This window comes from Rattus norvegicus, chromosome 1, assembly GCF_036323735.1.
Source record: "Rattus norvegicus strain BN/NHsdMcwi chromosome 1, GRCr8, whole genome shotgun sequence".
NCBI classification, from domain to species: Eukaryota; Metazoa; Chordata; class Mammalia; order Rodentia; family Muridae; genus Rattus; species Rattus norvegicus.
Genome location: NC_086019.1, coordinates 160,575,370 through 160,593,679, shown reverse-complemented (window position 1 = coordinate 160,593,679; position 18,310 = coordinate 160,575,370). Strand labels below are relative to the sequence as shown.

Below are 18,310 nucleotides of genomic sequence, written 5' to 3'. Positions count from 1 at the left end.
CATATCCCTTTACTTGACTTGGTAAGCCCATCTTGATCTCAAACAATGGAGCATACCTCCTTAAGAGTATCTCTAATTATCTCCCAGCTCCATTAAAATCCTCTATTTTCTGATGAACCTGGAAACTCATGCTGTTTCCTATCTTGGTTCCTCAATCTAGCATGCATTCTTCACTCCTGTATGACTGAAACCCACAGGAAGTAATACAGTTTTTGTTACAGTTACAGCACACACACACAAACACACACACACTTGTCCATGCACACATACACAACACATGCAAGCATACACATTTCACACACCCTCACACATTTCCTCACACTCTCACATTTCCTCACACTCACACACACCCACCTCCATCATGTACACACATGCTCACACATTCATACGGCTTCACACATACCCCTTCCCACTTTGGGTGATCCTCTCTGTGCTCAGCATGTCCTATCAGCTGAGTCTTGTAGCATCATGCTCACAGCTATCTACCGACTGAGTGAGCTGACAACTGGCAAGACTTGCCAATGTCTTATTGCTTCTCAGACCGAGCCAGGGTTCTCAAATGGATTCTCGACCTATATTCAAAGAGCTGAGCCTTCAGCGCACACCTGGGTGGTCATTTTGTCAATGCGTCTTCCTGTAATCTTTCAACTTGTCTAGCATTGCTAAGAAGTAACTACCCATAGAGGTGATACCTGCCCTATACCCTGCTTTTCAACCTTGGTCTTGCTCGGAAGTCTGCATGGCCAGAAGAGGAAATTGCTCTGCCCTGGCAGTTTCTGGGAGATACTTGGGCTGCTGTCCCTTTCTCAGTTGCCTGATTCCAGGCTCCATGGTCTGTGTCCTATTCTTTCCTTTCTGCCTGGACAGCTGGAAGCCCTTCTTCCATCGGAAACCTCGGTGGCTCCTTCCCTCTCACTCAAGTCTCAATAGCAAGTGCCTCTCATCATCGTTGCCTATGACAACAGGCACATTGGCCCTGGTATCCTGGTTAGAGAGAACAATGGTATTTGAGCTACCCAATGTGGTGATGGTGATGCGTAGGCTTGTGTGTCTCCTCCCACTTTAGGATCCCTCGAGGTTATTCAAAGCTCTATCACTTTATGGACGTCATATCACATGCAGTGGAAGAGTGTCAGAACTACTATCTTGATTTAAACATATTTCTGAACATGTGGTTTAGCCACGTGTTGTGTGGGGTTCTGGGATATGGGTGTTATGGGGTTGGGTAGGAGGTGTTTCCTAAACGAAACATGGGCCAAAGCCTCAGTCCTTAGCTGGGAGACCTAATCAGTCAGAGGTGACTGGATCACAGGGATTGTGACCTAATTGATGGCTGGATCCACTGATGGAATGAATCATAATAATTTTCTACATTATTGGGATGGTAAAAACTAGAGGAGGCAGGACCCTAGCTAGAGAAAGTAGGTGACTGAGGGGCATGTTTTGGGGGACATTGTTCCAAGTCCCTTCCTTAGTCTCAGTCTACTTCCTGGTTACCAAGAGGCAAGCAGTTTTGCTCTGTCACACACACTTGCCCCCTGATGTCCTGCCTCTCTAGAAGTCCACAGTAATGGAGCATGCCATCCATGACTGACACCTCAAAACTGTGAACCAAAACAATCTCACAATCTCTCCTCCCTTTAAGGTGTTCACTCAGGTATCTGTTGATACAACACTAACTTTAATAGGATGGCGGGGAAACCTTCCCATTCTTCATTCTTCTCTGAAGTGCTTCTGCCTCAGCTCTCCAACCACCACTGCATTTTTTCCCTATGGAGCCCAGTGTCCTGGGGAGCTGTGGCTCACTCCTACCTCTTCTGTTACTTCTGTCACCGGATGGGGTACTATACCGAAGCATTAGAATGCATCCCCTGTCATACAGCGTCTTGAGTAATGTATCCTTTGAGGGCTCTCCTGACTCTTCATACCAGGCATGGGATACCCACTGAGGGAGGCTTGGACTATGAGAGTGACTTGTTTACTTCTGTCACTCATGGGAGTTCAGCCAGTTCCAAGCAGTGGCCTTGAGCCATCATGGTGAATCTTCTTGGCTCTGACATATGGCTGTGAGTATGCAGAGCAAAGCATTTACCTTTCTGAGGACCGCTGTCCCTATAGGACTCAGAGGCACTGTGGGTGACAATCTGCATCTTGGAAGCTGCTAAACGGGATCCTAGACAAACTATACAACTTGTGGTACAGCAAATAGGATGTCAGGATTTGGGTTCAATGCAGGCTTATTGTTGTTACCCGTGGGCACTGAGGCAGGCCTGCCTGTCTATCAGCTGCACCCTGATGTCACTAGATTCCTCACTGACAAGGATCCCAATGTTAGCTGGCTGGCAAGAATGTGGCCTTCTCTTATCCTCAGATAACGATTCGACAATTTAAATCCATTTCCCTCTGCATGTCTACCGGACTCTTCTGGAGGACAGCTGATTCTTAAGCTTTGCTTGCAGTTAAGGAGGTGGAGGTGGCAGCTCTTAACGCCATGACCTCCGTTACCTCCCCATTAGGTAATTATCAGAGGTGTTTCTGGGTAGTGGGTGCTCCAGGTCGAGGCTGTGTGTACTTCTTTCCATTTAATTCTTCCCACAACCCTGACATACACATTGTTCACCCAGTCTCTCAGATGATGGGATTGGGCCTCTGAAAGCTTAAGGTCTGAGCCTTCCTTCCCCTTCTCCCTGCCCCTCACCCCTGCAAGGTCATACAGCAGGGAAAAGGATGTAACTGCCCTTCAGCCCAGGTCTGTCTGATTGCAAAACTTATGCTAATTTGATGATAATGCCACCATCTCTATATAAAATCTCCTGTTCAGTAGCAGACCCGGGTATAGACCTTTTATTTAAATCTTTTCTATGGCTGCTGCGAAATGTTTACATGATTTCATGGATGCATGGCTTATGGTAAAGCCGGAGAGGAAACACTGGGCTTCCCCATTACACTTACAAAACCTTCCTACATGACAGGAGAGAGAGCAATACATCCAGGTGGGGAGCTGACTTTACTTCACCTCAGTGGCACCAAGAAGGAAGGGTTTTACTTCACCCACTTGAGGCTATCGGGTAGGCCATCAGCTGCTTGGTGATTCTGATGACTAGTCACCCGGGCTTATTTTACAGAGGGACGTTTGGGAAATCTATGGTGATTGATGGCTATTTCTTCTGCATCTAGATGAGTGAGGAGCAGGGGCATGGTGGCTCCAGAGATTGTCAGGAGACAGCGATTCCATATGAACGTTTCAGAACCTTCTGTTATCTATTCATTTGTAGAACAAATATCCCATTACAGGCCCTTCCTGAGGTGTCACGGGTGTGAAGGGATGGATAGCCTCTGCCTTTGGAGTGTATGAAATTTAACTGAAGGTAACAGACATATAAACAAGGACCTGCGAGCTGTCTTCTCTGACTTCCGCTCTAGTTTGATGTCTGGCAGGTGATCTAACCCTGCTAGAACCTGAATCCTCTGTTTAAAACCAAGTAAAATATATAATGTGTCCATCTGCCTACTCCTTCCTTCTATACTTTCTTCCTCCTCCTCTTTCTCTTTCCTCTCTCTCTTTTATTTCTTTGTTCCTCAGCCAGTTTATGCCCACACACATTCCCTGAGCAGCTCCTAAATGCTCTAATGAGTGAGGCGCAAGACTTTCCTGTAGCACACAAGTTAGAGAGGTGGCAGATCCTGTCCTAATTCATTTCATTTAGTTCTTTATTAGATCCATGGACACGGGGTGGGGGGTGACAGAGCCAAGAGCTGAAGTGGAGCTTGGCTTTGCATGTTCCCCTAGCATAGGCTTCTCAAGTCTGTGTGAGCATTCTATATTAGAGAAACAGTGTGGGAGCCCAGAAGGTCCCACGGTACCTCATAGAGCTTAAGCAACAGGCCCAGTACGTAACCAGGAGGACACCCGGGAGACATGTTCCTGCTGGCACAGATCAGGCTGGCACAAACAAGGCACTCCCTAAACAGAACAGCTACAGGCAACCGACAAACCGTAGCCCTAATTGGATGCCATATGGGTCGGTCATGAAAGACTGAGCAAGTAAGGTTTTCCTTGGTAAGAATATTACTTATATCTGCCATGCCAGGGGAAGGGCTACAAGCATACACACAAAATCACACAGTTGAAGAAGACAGCAACAGCTTCCTACTTAGGAACAAAAGCAGCACATCTGACCAAATACATATCTCACTTCACTTTTGCCCCTAACTCTTGCTGTCCCTAACTCTAGCATGTGCCTGGACTGGTGCACCTGGGAAAGCATTCCACCCTTTTGGGGTATGTTCAAGAGTGTGCCCTCTAACGTACCCATGAGTTTTTTGTGTGTGGGGAGAGGTGGGGAGTGGTGAGAAGTTAGCTCTCCGCCTTATTTTCCCAGACAGGGTCTGTTTGTCATTGGACCTGGAGTTTGTCATTTCAGCTAGAGTGGCTGGCCAGCAAGCTCGGGGTCCCTGCCTGTCTCAGTTCCCTAAGAAAGGACTCCATACCCTGCAGTGTGGCTCTGTGGTTTTATGTGGGTTCTGGGGTGTGTGTGCATGTGTGTGTGTGTGTGTGTGTGTGTGTGTGAGTGTGCGTGTGTGTGTGTATGTGTGTGTGTGTGTGTGTGTGTGTGTGTGAGTGTTGGGGATCAGAACTCAGGTCTCCCCAGCACTAACTCCCATATCTCTAAAAGGGTGGCCTGTTGGATGCTGCTGTAGGTCCAACCCTCTCTCTGGGTGCGAGTGCTTCTTTTCTTTGATTTCCCCATGTCCTTGTGCTCCCTGCTAGGACTGCTAGGGTAGCATGGGTGGGCTTTGAGGCTATGAGGCTGTATCCAGACTCCATCACACACAGAGGGGAGGCCTTGGTACCACCTTATGGGGCACAGTGGCATGGCCCCATGGTCTTTCGGTCTCCACTCTTATACCTGCTTTTGGAGCACTGTGTGGTGACTGGTTCCTCTTCTGTCTGATGTAGACGCCTCTCAAATCAAGAGCTTCAGGATGACTTCCAACAGGCAGCAGACTCTTCCTCCTGCGTGCCTCACCCCCATACCCTTTCCCTGCTCAAGAAGAAGCCATCAACTTTCTCCTGGCTCTGCTTTTAGATACTCATCCTGGTGTCAGATAATAGCACCATCTACCCAGGAGACCTCTCTCTCCATCCTCACACCCGTCAAGCCCTGCTGATCCCTCATTCCCACGGTCTCATCACTTTCCCTCGGGGTAGAGACTCCTTGGCACAGAAGTCCTGAACATGGAGGCACGTGGTTGGTGACTTCCAGATCCACTGTGCTGATTCACAGTGAAGATACAGACACACAACACATTGCTGTATTGGAAGACATTTCAGAGGAATTATAAATATTTCTTTCTGGCTCAGTATCGTGACCTGGGGATCAGGGAACACAGTGCCATCTTTTGATAGCTCCAGGATCCCTCTGTGCCTCATGTTTCTGTGTGAACTCTTACCTCTGAGCCTCCCCTCTTTTATTTTCCTACTTAACTGCCTCTCGTCTTTAAGACTTGTTTCTTCTATGTGCATCCTAGATTCTCCTGCCCAAGAGGACCTCCTCTGTGCCACTTAGGACCCTTGCCAGAAATTTTGGCCAGGCACATTATAACTGTATTCATTTTCTACCCCAGTAGACTGCAAGTAACCACCGGGCAGACAGTGTGTTCTACTCCTTTCTGTCATCTTAGCACTGGACCTGGTATAAAGTGTGCCTCGGTGTGAAAATGTCCAATGCACGACACAACTGTCAAAGAAAAAACTCGTGGACATGTGGCCCGGGGTGCAGCAATGGTCCCAGCCTCCAGGTTAGTAAGGTCTTCCATCAGCTCTGAGGACAAACAGTGTCAAAGCCCGTCAGCTCATGTGGAGACCGCAGGATCAGAAAGAGCTGACTGCAAAGTGGGTATTGATCCACGATTCCCCTCAGACCTTTGGTTTTTCACTCTCCCCATCTATCACCCAGTGGGAGCAGCGCTGCTTTGCTCATAACAATCCGGAAGGCCTTGGACGGCAGTTTTGTCAGTGTGGGTCTGGTAGCTACTTTTTTGCCTCTCTTGCAAAGAACCTCTGAGACCCGTCCACCTTCTCAGTCTCCTCACACCCAGAATGGACTCAGTCTCCCTCCAAGGGCCTCTAGAGCTGAGCCCCATGAACTTACCCTCCATCAAAGGGGTTCTCCCCAGGGATGACATGCGTGCTGTCCCTGCCCACGAGAAACTTGATTCGGTCGTAGAAGGAGTGCAGGTTCTGCTGGGATACCGGGGCCTGTGTCTCTTGGATGATGTCCAGAGGATCAGGGGAGCCTAGGCACAGCGGGTTGACATGGCAGAGGGGCTGGAGGCAGCAGTCAGGGTCCATGCAGTCTACTAAGCCATCTGCAGGGGTGACAGAGCATGTTGTTTAAACAACTATAGTCAGTCAGCCATGTTTGGCCAGCTTTCAATGCAGGCAGAAGCCTAGGCTTTCTCTGAGCACAAGGAGACCTAGGAGCTTCAGATCTTGCCTTTCAGTCTAATAGGTGAGATGGATGAGTAGGCATACTGTGTGCACATTCATTCTTTCCTCTCCTGAAGAGACAGCAGAAAGCGTTTATGGGAAAGCTCGGAGAGAGAGAATGCATGGGCACCAGAGATGCTAAGCTAAAGTACTTAAGGATGAAGCTGCTGTGTGGGCTGGGGCGGCTGGCCTGGGCTATGTAGTCTGTGCTGGTGGGCTGGAATGTTACCCTCAGGCTGTAGGTTCCCCTAACGTCTGGAGAATGAAGACCACTTCATCTGAGGTGCACTGGTAAAACTTACGGGCCAGACAGGAAGGATGGCAGCACTGAGGTTATATGTGTAAAACCAAAGCAGCTTGGGTTAGAGCGGCCTTCAATGGAGAATGAGCAGTAGGTGGCTTTGAGGGACACTTAGTAGGTAAAAGCCAAGACCTGGTGGACACCCAACTCTGGAGTGATGAGGAAGCAGGGATGCTAAGAACCCTGTAACTGTAGTCTCTTCCTCAGCTGTGGGATCATGCGACCTGAGGTGCAGCCCTTATCCCTTCAAAGGCCCAACCCTGTCTTCTGTGAACGTCATCTGCATGGAGTTCTCTTTACCACATGGATGGCTCTCTTCAGGATCCTAAACTATTCCAGCTCATCTAACTTTCCAAAAATGCAAACAAACAAACAAACAAACAAACAAAAAACCAAACAAACCGAAAAACCAAACCAAACCAACCAACCAACCAAAAAACCGAGAATATCCCAGAATACAGATATTTTTGCTTCATTAACGCAGAGTATTTTTATAGTTCCCAAATAACAATTTAGGATGGGTAACAAACCCAGACATTAGAAGATATTGACCATGATATGGGACAGGAAAAGCCCAAGGTCATATCTGTGTGTGTTATAGGCAGAGATGGGGTGTGTAGAACCTGGATTCAAATCTAGGCTTGATTGCTCATTAGCTATGTGACACTGGAAAACTTTAACTACCCTGACCTCAGATGTGTTTTGGTCAGCTCTGTTGTACCCTTAGCACTTAGGAGACATGTTTTAAAACTGGCCACATCAAATGAACAAGCAGCAGCAACAATGACGACGACGACGACAGTCCAAATAACCAATGAGCAAGGGAAGCAGGAGATAACATGAATAATATCTTCAATCAACCATGTTCATCAAATGATACGAGGGTAGGATCATTAGGCATGGAGACCAGAGTTCACGCCTCAGCACTGTCTGGAAGATTGGTTCCAGACAACTTGCCAAATTTAATCTGAGTACCAATGTCCTCACCAATAATGTGGAAATAATGCTGGCACATCCACCTCGCTTCTGGTTCCAGGACTTACAGTGTGCAATCTGCATGCCCAGAGCATGGCATATATACTGGCTAGCCTCAGGTCCTCACCTTCTCATAGGCTGAGTCGCCTCTGGTCTGTGATATGTCCACTGGCAGAATGAACAGTGTTTAAGGAAACTTATCTTTAGTCAAAGGCCAAGCTTCTTGGTTGACTCCAATCCCAGCATCACCTTGAGTATGTTAGGGACAATCTTCTCTGAAAATACTCTCCTGCCTTTTTCTGCCATTTCTGTATAGTACCCAAGAGAATGTGGCCTCCTTGCAGGCAGCAGAGTGACAGAGTCTGAATTGCAGAAGTTGACAACTGGGGACCAAACGTCTGCTGTGAATCTTCCCACTGTATAACCTTGGGCAAGTCAATTAAACTATTCTTATAGCTCTTCTTTTTAAAATTAGTAAATATTCTTCAGTGTGCGTGCATGTGTGTGTGAGTGAGTGAGAGAGAGAGAGAGAGAGAGAGAGAGAGAGAGTGTGTGTGTGTGTGTGTGTGTGTGTGTGTGTGTGTGTGTGTGTATGTGGCAGTCTATAGGAGTTCTCTCCTACCCTGTGAATCCTAAGGATCAAGCACAGATTGTTAGAGTTGGTGACAAGTTCCTTCACTCATGGAGCCACTTTACTTGGCCAGCTTCCTGTGTTTCTTAAGTGTATAATAAGAGTGTCAGGTAAGTTTCCATCCCACAGTAAACTGTATAGTGTTAGATCCCCAAATCCAACACAGTATGGAATACATAATGGGTACTTAATAAAGGATAGTTTCCCTTTCTGACCCTGAACCTAGAACATGGTTCACTAAACTGGGGGAGGGGGACAGGCTATTTACCTGTGTACCCTGTGTCCCTCACCTCAGTATTATTTTGGGTAGCTTGTCTTTTCCCTTGCAGGAGCACCCATCCTTTCCTGCCATCAGCAGGTCTCATCCCATGCTTCCCTGCTGCCCTCATCAGACGTTGCTTAAACACATAATTACAGCCCAAGCAGGGGGTTATTTGCATTCTGCTATTGATGTTAGCATGACAGCTTCAGCTGCTGCATCCTTAACTCTGCAGAGACACTCCATTATTCAATCCCAGTGAGCGGGGACGCTGACCATTAAATCAGCTAGCACAATTGAAGGGCCGTGAAAAGTCATGGCTAATTTGAAATTTTATTAGCTCTTGCCTGCTCTTGTTTACCACCAAAGTAGTCCCTGGAAGCCAGTCTTTTACCTTCTTATAAACACTGCTCCGTGGTACCTGAGAGGGACTGTTTCCTGTTGGGGATGTCTACTCTCCATTCTGGAGGAGGTGAGCCAGGAATGAGGGTGGTTCTCATCGGCAACTGCGTTAGGTTGATGAAGCTGACAAATGACAGTGATGTCAGGCTGGGCATTGTGCTAAATACTTTATGATGATGAGCAATGATGGCTTTGGCTACTACCCATTCTGAGAGGTAGCCACTGTCATCACTGTCAGTTCAGAGGGAAGGGACCACAGAAGTGGTAAAGTTGACTTAGTGACGGTCCTGAAGGTATTCTGTAAAGAAGCTAAGGAACTCGGTTCTTTTTGATGTATGAAATGGTCTTTGAGTCATCCTGGCAGGTACTAAGTTTTAAGTGGAGGAGAGGGACACAGAATGCCCTAATAATGTGATGCTCAGTGGAAAGTGATTTCTCTCCAGCCAGATGGCCACACCCCATCTACCCATGAGTTGTGTGACTCTGTACAAGTTGCTTAATGTCTCCAAACCTCAGTGTCCAGACCTTTAGCTACGCATAATGAGAGACAGAGAAAGCGGCTTCACTCTTTAGAATCTGCTCCCACTGCCAGGCACGAGGCTTCCTTTTGGGTATCTTACGACAACGAAACAGATCGTCTAGAAAAGTTGTAGATGGACAATCTGTCTCCAGCCTGGGATACAGCGTGTGTGCCCTACAGAGCCATGTGTCAGACCTTAGGCATTTTAGGATTGCGCCTTGCACGAGTTCTGGAAAATTCTCCTATAAACTGGGAATGTTCCTTTATTTCTCTTTAGTCCTTTCTTCGGGATACTCGTAAAAGCTGCAGGGGCTGTCTCCTATATCATGCCTTCCAACCCTTTCACTTCTGGCTCTTTATTTGTGTCCCATTCTGATATATTTCCTCAGACTTCTATTCTACTTCACTTATTTTTCCTTCACTCGTGTCTGGTCTGCTGTTTAATTTGTCCCTCGGGTTATTAATTTAAATGACCATACTTTGAGATTGCAGACGGTCTCTTTGGGACTTTTCAAACTCTGCCTCCCGCTTTTTCCTTCCCTGATGGTGGAGTGTCCCATCCGTACGGTTTTTAATATATCAGTTTATCTCTGTAGTCATATAAAAGCTTATTTATGGAATACTTTCTGTTGGATGAAGTGCTTGGGAGTATGCCATAATTGTATGCCATAATTGTTATGCCATAATTGTTAACCTCAGCCTGTGGTCAGCCACTTCCTGCCCTTACTGGGGCTCTTACATGGATGAGTAACCTCCTCCAGCACAGTTTCTGGTGACTTCTGCCTGCCGTGCCAGAGCGCCACTCACGCAGGACTGCCTCTTAGCTTGGCGTTAGTACTCTGTCTTCTGTGCCTGCTGCCCTGGCTTTCAGTTTCAGTTTCTTTCTGAGTTTCAGGGATCCCCTGTCCCCCACTTTCTCCTTTGCTGAGCTTTAAGAGGAAATTGTTCTATCTTGTGGTCAATAGGGTGCTATGATGATCTACTTGGGCATTTTGCTAGAAATAAATGTCTCAGCAAAAGCTCTGAGCTTTTACCTCCACCTGTTAAATGAAGCAATGTGAAACCTACTTCACAGAGAAGCCATGAAATTGGGGGTAGGGTAGTGAGAGGCTGCTATGTGAGGACCCGGCCAAGGATGGTTACTGGTGGCTTCTGACAGGTGTTTCCCGTCAGCAAGCATCCTGGTATCCTGGCAACCAGTTGCTATTTGATGGAGCCCTGATCTCTTCCTCTGCACACATTCCAGGCAGGATTCTGGGTACAGAGTGACCTCAGAGGACTGAGATGGATAAAGCCAGCCATGGTGACACATGAAAGTGAAGGTACTAGAGCTCTCAAGGGCCTTTCAAACTAGTGTCGTTGAAAAGGAGAGATCACATAAACCACACTCTTACCAGAAACTGTAGGACTGTGGAATTGCTCACTGTGTGCATGGTGAATTAGTGACTGATGACAGGCCAGAAATTCTGCTTGCCTGCAACCTGTTGTGCTGATGTCTCCTCCTTGTATGCTCAGCAAATATTTGCTGAGCAGTAAACATAGGCAACTTATTCACTATCGTATTTAAGTGAGACACATATTTTGAAATGAATGGGGCTCACAAAGTTCACTTACAAAGTGCATTATACAAGACCAGCATTTAGGCAAAATCTTTGTTTTTAAAAGTAGAATATAGCAGCCTGTAGTGTTGTGTATACCTATTCCTCATGTGTGTGTATGTGTGTGATGCATGTATGTATGCGTGTGTCTGTATGTATATATATATGTTTGCATGTATTTCTGTGTGTGTGTGTGTGTGTGTACATTTGCATATGTGTGTGCTCTTCCGTAATTCAATTTTCTTAGGCAGAGATGATAAGTTTTAGGAGATATGTATGACAAGGAGAAGTTATGCTTTGGGACAGAAGAGTAAATCCTGGGGAAGAAGCGATCAGTCTGGAATTTTGGAGACTCTGTAGTTTGAAAGGTTTTGTATTTTCTGAGTACCTCATGACTCATGCTCCCAATCTAACAGACAGATCAGTTTGGCCAGGCCCATCAAGGGTAGGAGCTGTGGCTGGAGCCAAGCAGGAAGAGCTCGTCCTTCTCACTGAGAAGAAGGAAAGCCCAGGGGATGGTGAAGATCCCCAAGATAGAGACGCACCCCAGCTCAGGGTGGGGTGTACACTGGCAGGGAGAGACTGCTTAGAAGCAGACAAGCATTACTAAGAATAAGCAGTTTTACTGTGGCTGTTTGCAGGTTTCCTTAAACAGGTAGCTGCAAGTCAAGGGAGAGCCGGCCAATCTCATCTTGCTGTTCTGTGCAGTCGGCTGCAGAACTGTCTTACGGGAAGCTGTGAGCAGCCCTGGGGAAGACCCTGGGGAAGGAGGAAAGAGTGTGCCTCCCTTTCTGTACACATCCCAGAGAAGTTTTTGTCATTTGCTATAATGAATTCTGTGCCTTCTTTCAAAAGGGCTTGTGAAATCTTTATCTGCTCTTTGGAACACAAGATTTTTAAAGGTCAATTTCTTTCTTGTCTCTTATCACGAGAAACGTGGTTTAGAGATAGTCTGGAGGGTGACCAGATTGTAGGGCTTTGTGTGAACGCTCCGTCCTCACCGCGGGAGATGGGGTGGGGGGGGGAGGAAGGACAGAGAGCTTTGTTCTCACTTTTCTTGAAATTTCTCCCGGACTGCATCTGTCAATTTGGGCATCGCCACCCATGATTGTCTTTCAAGGAACCAAGAGCCTCAGAGGAGATTACTATCCATTGCAGCTGCCCAGAGAAGCTTTATCAAAAGGATCTGGCTGTTTAAATTCCAGCAGAGTCTTTATTCTGGCATCTTCTTTGGAGACTTTATAGCTCCGTCTAGTCTAGCTCTCCTGCTGATCCACTGTGTGAGGCTCCGTATCTTACTGTACTTCTCCAAGACGCCGTGTCCTTGTGTGTAAATGTTTCTGCCTACAGGTTTGTTTGGGGGAGCAGTGGAACGATACAGATGTAGACCTTTTATTTTACAAACATGCGACTTCTCAGGACCAGGTCCTACTCGGTAGCACACGCTAGCCTTGACCTCACTGTCTTCTTGCTCAGTCTCCCAACTGTTGGTGTGAATCACCACACCCAGCTTGGAAGAGAGAACACTGAAGAAAAAAATACTCAAAATCCACCAATAATGAAAGAAAACATGGTACCCTCATGTGAAAGAAGGAGTGCACAATTTTAATGAAAAACAGTTATGGATGAATGTATATTTTATGATAAACACAACGTCCTGTGAAGTTTGGGTAGCAGGATCAGGAAGAAAGCTGACACAAGGGACAGGTTGAGTAACTCACCCAAGGTCACACAGTCAGCAAGGGGAGCCCGGGATCTGATTGTGTTACATTGCCTAATTATAGGCACTTTAAAGTTATAACCTGTAGCTCTTACTGTGACCCTGCAAGGGAGGCATCATTCCCATAGTTGGCAATCACTCTGCATGGAGGGGTTACTGTTTCACTGTCTTTGAAGTGTTGGTGGTAGGGATGGGATGAATTCTCATGGATGCTCATTGTGTGGCATTTGAGAAGATGCATGTGATAGCATTTCATGCAGGGATTTGCACATGGTGAGGTGGTCATCGTCAGTAACTGAGACCCACAGAGAAACTGGTGCTAAGCTAGTGCTTGCTTAGGGTCCTAGTGCTTGCCCCTCTGGGCCCTCTCAGCACCCAGCCTCCCGGGGTGAAATCTGAAGCATTTGAGAGGCACTGAGCAACCCCACAGAGGCTCAGGAGACCAGCTGCTTCCTGGTCACAATCAGGATGCTTTCTGCTTCTCCATTCAGAGGACAACAAACCACACGTGACGACAAACAAGCCAATAAGACTTCTCCCAGTTCAACTGTATGGGTTACTTTTTTGGTTTTTGTCCCACATTAAAAACACTGGAATAGCATTCTTAAACCTTGGGACTCAAGTTGAATTTGAAAAAGATTGCTTTAAACCTAGAAAGTTGGGGGAGGGGGAGAAAATGGGAGTTCTCGGGTAGCTTGAAGGGCCTTGGTGGTTGACAAGGGAGCCAGGTCTGAGGTCTGGGTATAGGGAAAAATTCTAATACACTCAGGCTGGGCCTCAGAGACACTAGCAGACTGTTTCAGCCAGTGGCATAATCTGGGTAGAATAGCAGCTAAGCTCTGTATCCTTCTTTCAGGGAGATAGTGAGGGACATCAATGTCACCCCATGAATCCACCATTGAGCTATAAGCTGTCAAATGATATTGGGGTTCTCCCATGCTCTAGAAGCCTCCGAGACATTTTTCTCAAAGCCTCTTCAGTTCTGGGTAAACAATCTACACATTATTGAAGGAAAAGAAGTCTGTACGGGAAGAAGCACTCAAGATGTATAAGGCCACATGCAGTAGCTTAGCTCGAGCCTGGCGTCCTAGTCAGGGCCAAGCTATTGGCTTTCTATGTGACTATGATGAAATAAATGAGGTCTCACATCTGGGTCCCCAACTCCTTGTCTATGCCATGCAGGGGAGGAGAGGGGAGGAGATAAAGTTACCTCTGGTCTGGACTCAACAGTAAGCTCTGCTAATTTCCCCTTCGAGCCCCTGAGTCATCTCAAGCACTCAGAGGGCCTCTTGCTCTTTCCCCTCTACCCTGAACTACTTTCTGGTATTATGCTATGGCCCTGCCTTGACTGACATGAAGGTGGCTATTGCATTGTGCGTCCATTAGACTTACTCATTTGGATAATAGTCTCTTCCAACCCAGTTGTCTCTGCCTGGACAAGGCCAGGAGATAAAAAGGCCAATGAGGATAATCTTGGGCCCTTCTGGTCCATGCTACCTTGCAAAGTAGGGATGCTCTGGACCTTCTTCTGGACTCTCCCAGGGGATAGAAAGCCCACTGAACTTATAAAACCTAGAGGCTTCCAAAGTAAGGTAAGCTGAGAATCAAATCCAAAGACGTGTCCTTCTGAGATGGCTTTATCTCCAGTCGTGATGACCCATGGGGGTGTCTTCCTGGCATTGCATCTAAGTTCCCTTTCAGGCATTTGACAATATCAGCTGAATGCCTGGATACTCTACTGTGACAGCAGGAGCCCACAGTGTCACCGTCACCTCCTGCTTCCTCTCTTTCTAGCTTACACACTTTGCAAGGGCAGAGACGGTTAGATTTATTTCTGAAGTCATAGGAGCCAGGGCCTGATGCAGTGCAGATGCTTGGTGAGCAAACGAATGAACTCACAGCACAGCTTTTGTATGGCTTTGCCACAAAGTACGTACAAACCCATTTTGCTCTATAATGTGCTGAAAAAACCGAGCATGTTCTCCTGCGATTGGGGATTTTCTGGTTGTTCTTTTTTTTTTTTTTTTTTGCTTTCTGCTGGCTCATTTCTCAGAGCAGCTGGAGGAGGCTCCATTTCCCTAGGGTCTAGATCATTTCCTATAACACTGGGGCTTGGGCTACTGTGGGTCCAGGTTCTCTGGGAAAACTGTGGCTTTTCAGTGCTGGCTGTCTCTGAAGCATGGCAACCAGGGTGTAGAGTCTGGTGCTCTGTTTTATGGAGAGGAACAAGCAAGCGCTGGTTTGCAGCCTTCTCTTACATGTGTGCATGTGGGGGACTATGTGTTCTCTCAACATCGCAAAAACATTTAGTTCCTTAGCTGCCCAGATGTTCCACAGCTGTTTGAAAGCTGGGCCAAGACCATGGACTCTGGGGAAGGGAGTGACTTCCTGGTGGGGTTTCTCTCCTCTTCCTTTTTTTTTTCAATGGATGTTAACTGTTTATTACTGGCCTTGCAGCCATGCAGACAAAACACAGTGGAATGCTGAGGGGATTGTACAGACAAGGGAGGCTGACCTCTTTCCCATAGATGGAGCCTCATTGCTCCCTCTTACCTGAAGACAAGGACACTCCATACCCTTACTTTCTTTCACTTGCCCATTTCTGTGAGATCTCTTGAGAACAAAACACCCCTTCCCTCAAAAAACTCCTTCCTGCCTCAGTATCCTCCTTCTGATAAATGCTTTCCTACTTCCACAACTAACACATAACCCTGCAAAGCACTTAGCATAATCTGTTAACTCTCAGCCTTGGGGCTTTCTCCTTCCTGTGAGCTTCTGAGCCTGGTGTAAGACACGGTCTTCCACAAGAGACTGGTCATATTTGGGGAGACGAAAGATGCCAAGTTTCAGCCAGATTTAGGGACACGCCAACACTGTGGGATCTCAGGAGGACATGTCTCTGCTTAGAGATCAGGGCTAAACCACGAGGGTACCTTTTTCATGATTATTCCCATAGTCTCAGTTGGGGGTTGTCTGTGTGGCTGCCTTCTGGGTTTGGACAATGGGCAGAATGACTGTACGGTAGCTCAGATAAACATCAGTGCTGCAAAGTGCTGGGACTCTAGAGACAACACAGCCAAATACCACACTTTCCCACACTTGGCCTTTTGAGCCTTATGAGGTTTGAGACTGTAGGAACATCCTAGGTAGGAAATTTCCCAAAAGTAGGATGCTGAGTTTCTAGTTTACTGATTTCTAACATTGTACACTACATTAGGAAGTCTCTGGGCTTAAATCAAAAAGAACTGCTTAAATGTGTCAGCTGACAGCATTAGAAAGAAAAGCCTTTTGGTTTTCGTATCTATCTTTTTTATTTTCCCAGGAATCCCCTTAGGTTGGTGGAACCAGAGTCATCTAGGCGGGAATGTGGAGTGTGTTATGGTTATCTTTATGCAAGTTTACACAGTAGAAAAATGAAAGCTAATTTTATGCCTGATATAAAGACTTGAATAACCTTCATGCACAGACTGCCTCATTTCATAATTGAGGAGAATAAGGCTCAGAGACATCTAGTATCTTGCCTATGGAGGTATGGGGAGTTACGGTCATTGTTGGAATTAACGTGGGTTTTCACCCTGAGTTAACAAATATCCTGTAAGACTAACCCCTCTTCCCTTGGGCTTTGACTGCCCAATACTTGGAAAAAACCAAAGCAAAGGCAGGTTCTATTATAAACCTATAGGGATGAGAGAGTGTGAGGGGAAAGTGTCCCTCAGTGTCCTTGAGAAGGGTCACCTTCAGAATCAAAAGAGAGACCTTGATCAAAGTAAGTGAACCTTCTCCCTTAGAAGAGCAACCTCACAGTGTCTGGGATACAGAGGAGGGCTGCTTCTTCAAACTTTGGCCCGGTAACCAATCTGGCCACCAATGAGTTAACTGGATGCTTCTCCATGCCTTCTCTCCATGGTCAATAGCTGCTAATCACTTTCATTCACTTTCACTTATTTTAATGAATCAAAATCCAGCAACTTGCAGAAGCACCCATTCTTCAGGTCACCCATGCAGTCTTCTGTGCCCCAAGGTCCTCTCTGGACATGGACATTGGTACCCTGCTAACCCAGCAATGTCCACCCCTTTCTGTCTCCTATTCTTGGAACTGCCCAGGGTCCACAGATGCCAGAGTCCTACCTCCATCGTTGTCTTTGCTGTCTCCACAGGCTGTTTCCATGGAGGTGTCGCAGCCAGCTCCTCGCCAGCCCAGCTGGCAGACACAGTGCCACCCATTCAGGTCCAGAGTACATCTGCCATTCCCATTGCACAAGCCAGGACAGCCCTCTGCAAGACAAAACAGAGAGTCAAGGACCAGTGGCCAACGGTAACTGCTATCCTCTGCTCTTACTCTGGATCTGTTGTCTGTATGATGCTTTCAAATCTATCAGTCTCAACAGCTTGGGAGGCAGGCACCGTGAAGAACCTTCACTTTACAGAGAAGGCAACAGAGACTCAGAGAAGTAAGGAGACTGACACACTGAGGGTATGGCCAGAGGTAGTCGAGGCAGGTCTGGAACCTCTCCTGACTTCCTCCATTTCATAAGTGACCAGCATTATGGAGCTGCAGTTAGTGGATGGAACCTGCCAGAATCTGACTAGAGATGTCTTCCATCCACCCTTGATGCTGGCTCATTCTCCTGTGCTTGGCCACCTTGACTCTTGGCCTGCAACTCACAGAGATTCTCCAGCTTCTGCCTCTTGAGTGCTGGGATTAAAGGGGTGTGTGTGTGTGTGTGTTATCACACTTGGGCTAGAGTTACACTTTTTTTTTTTTTTTTTTTACAGTTCTTATAACTAGGTCAACAACTTTAGTCGATCTTGGGCTTTTCACTTATCTGGTCTTAACTTCTTCTAGAAAACTGTCTTTGCTTTGAGAAAGGGGGCTTGGACCTTTTCAGTAATGTCGTGTTCATACTATACTTCGAAAGGGGCTCTATATCAGAGGAGCTCAGGACACTGTCACAACAGTGGCAAGTCCCTGCTGGTCTCAAGTAACAAAGACAAAGGCAGGTCCAGACAGGCTGCCCTGTTTGCAAACTGCTACTCACCTGTCACGTGTTAAGCATCTTCTCTGAGCTAGCTACAGGTATAGAGACCAATGATACCTAGCTGTATTCTTGGGGAGCGGGTATCCTACCAAAGGATAACAAGGTGCCTAGATGAGGGAACCGGGCACGGCTATGGCCACCTGAGAAAGCACACATGACCTAGACTGGAAGGACAATACTTGTACCACATTACTTCTGCTCTGACCCCATGGTGAGGTGCTGATTTCCTAATACTGGTCGAGTAGACTCGCAGGGTTTTGGTTATTACCCTTCCAAACCCTGCAGAGTTTGTGGTAAAAGGTAAAGGGTAGAAGGTCAAAGGTAGAAACCTGAGTTTGATCTCAGGAACCTCGGGAATAAAGGAAAACGGAT

General features: G+C 46.9%; 1 protein-coding gene across 22 annotated transcripts in view; it reads right to left on the bottom strand.

The window, feature by feature from the left end:
- Tenm4 (teneurin transmembrane protein 4) overlaps window positions 1–18,310 on the bottom strand; it is a 2,974,939-nt gene that overhangs the window by 80,870 nt on the left and 2,875,759 nt on the right. For all 22 annotated transcript variants that reach the window (XM_039113155.2, XM_039113170.2, XM_063262756.1 and 19 more), the window contains 2 exons: window positions 17,028–17,174; window positions 6,156–6,372 (listed from right to left, as the gene is read on the bottom strand). In XM_039113155.2, coding sequence (XP_038969083.1) covers window positions 6,156–6,372; window positions 17,028–17,174 — 364 coding nt within the window. The remainder of the gene's footprint in view (window positions 1–6,155; window positions 6,373–17,027; window positions 17,175–18,310) is intronic.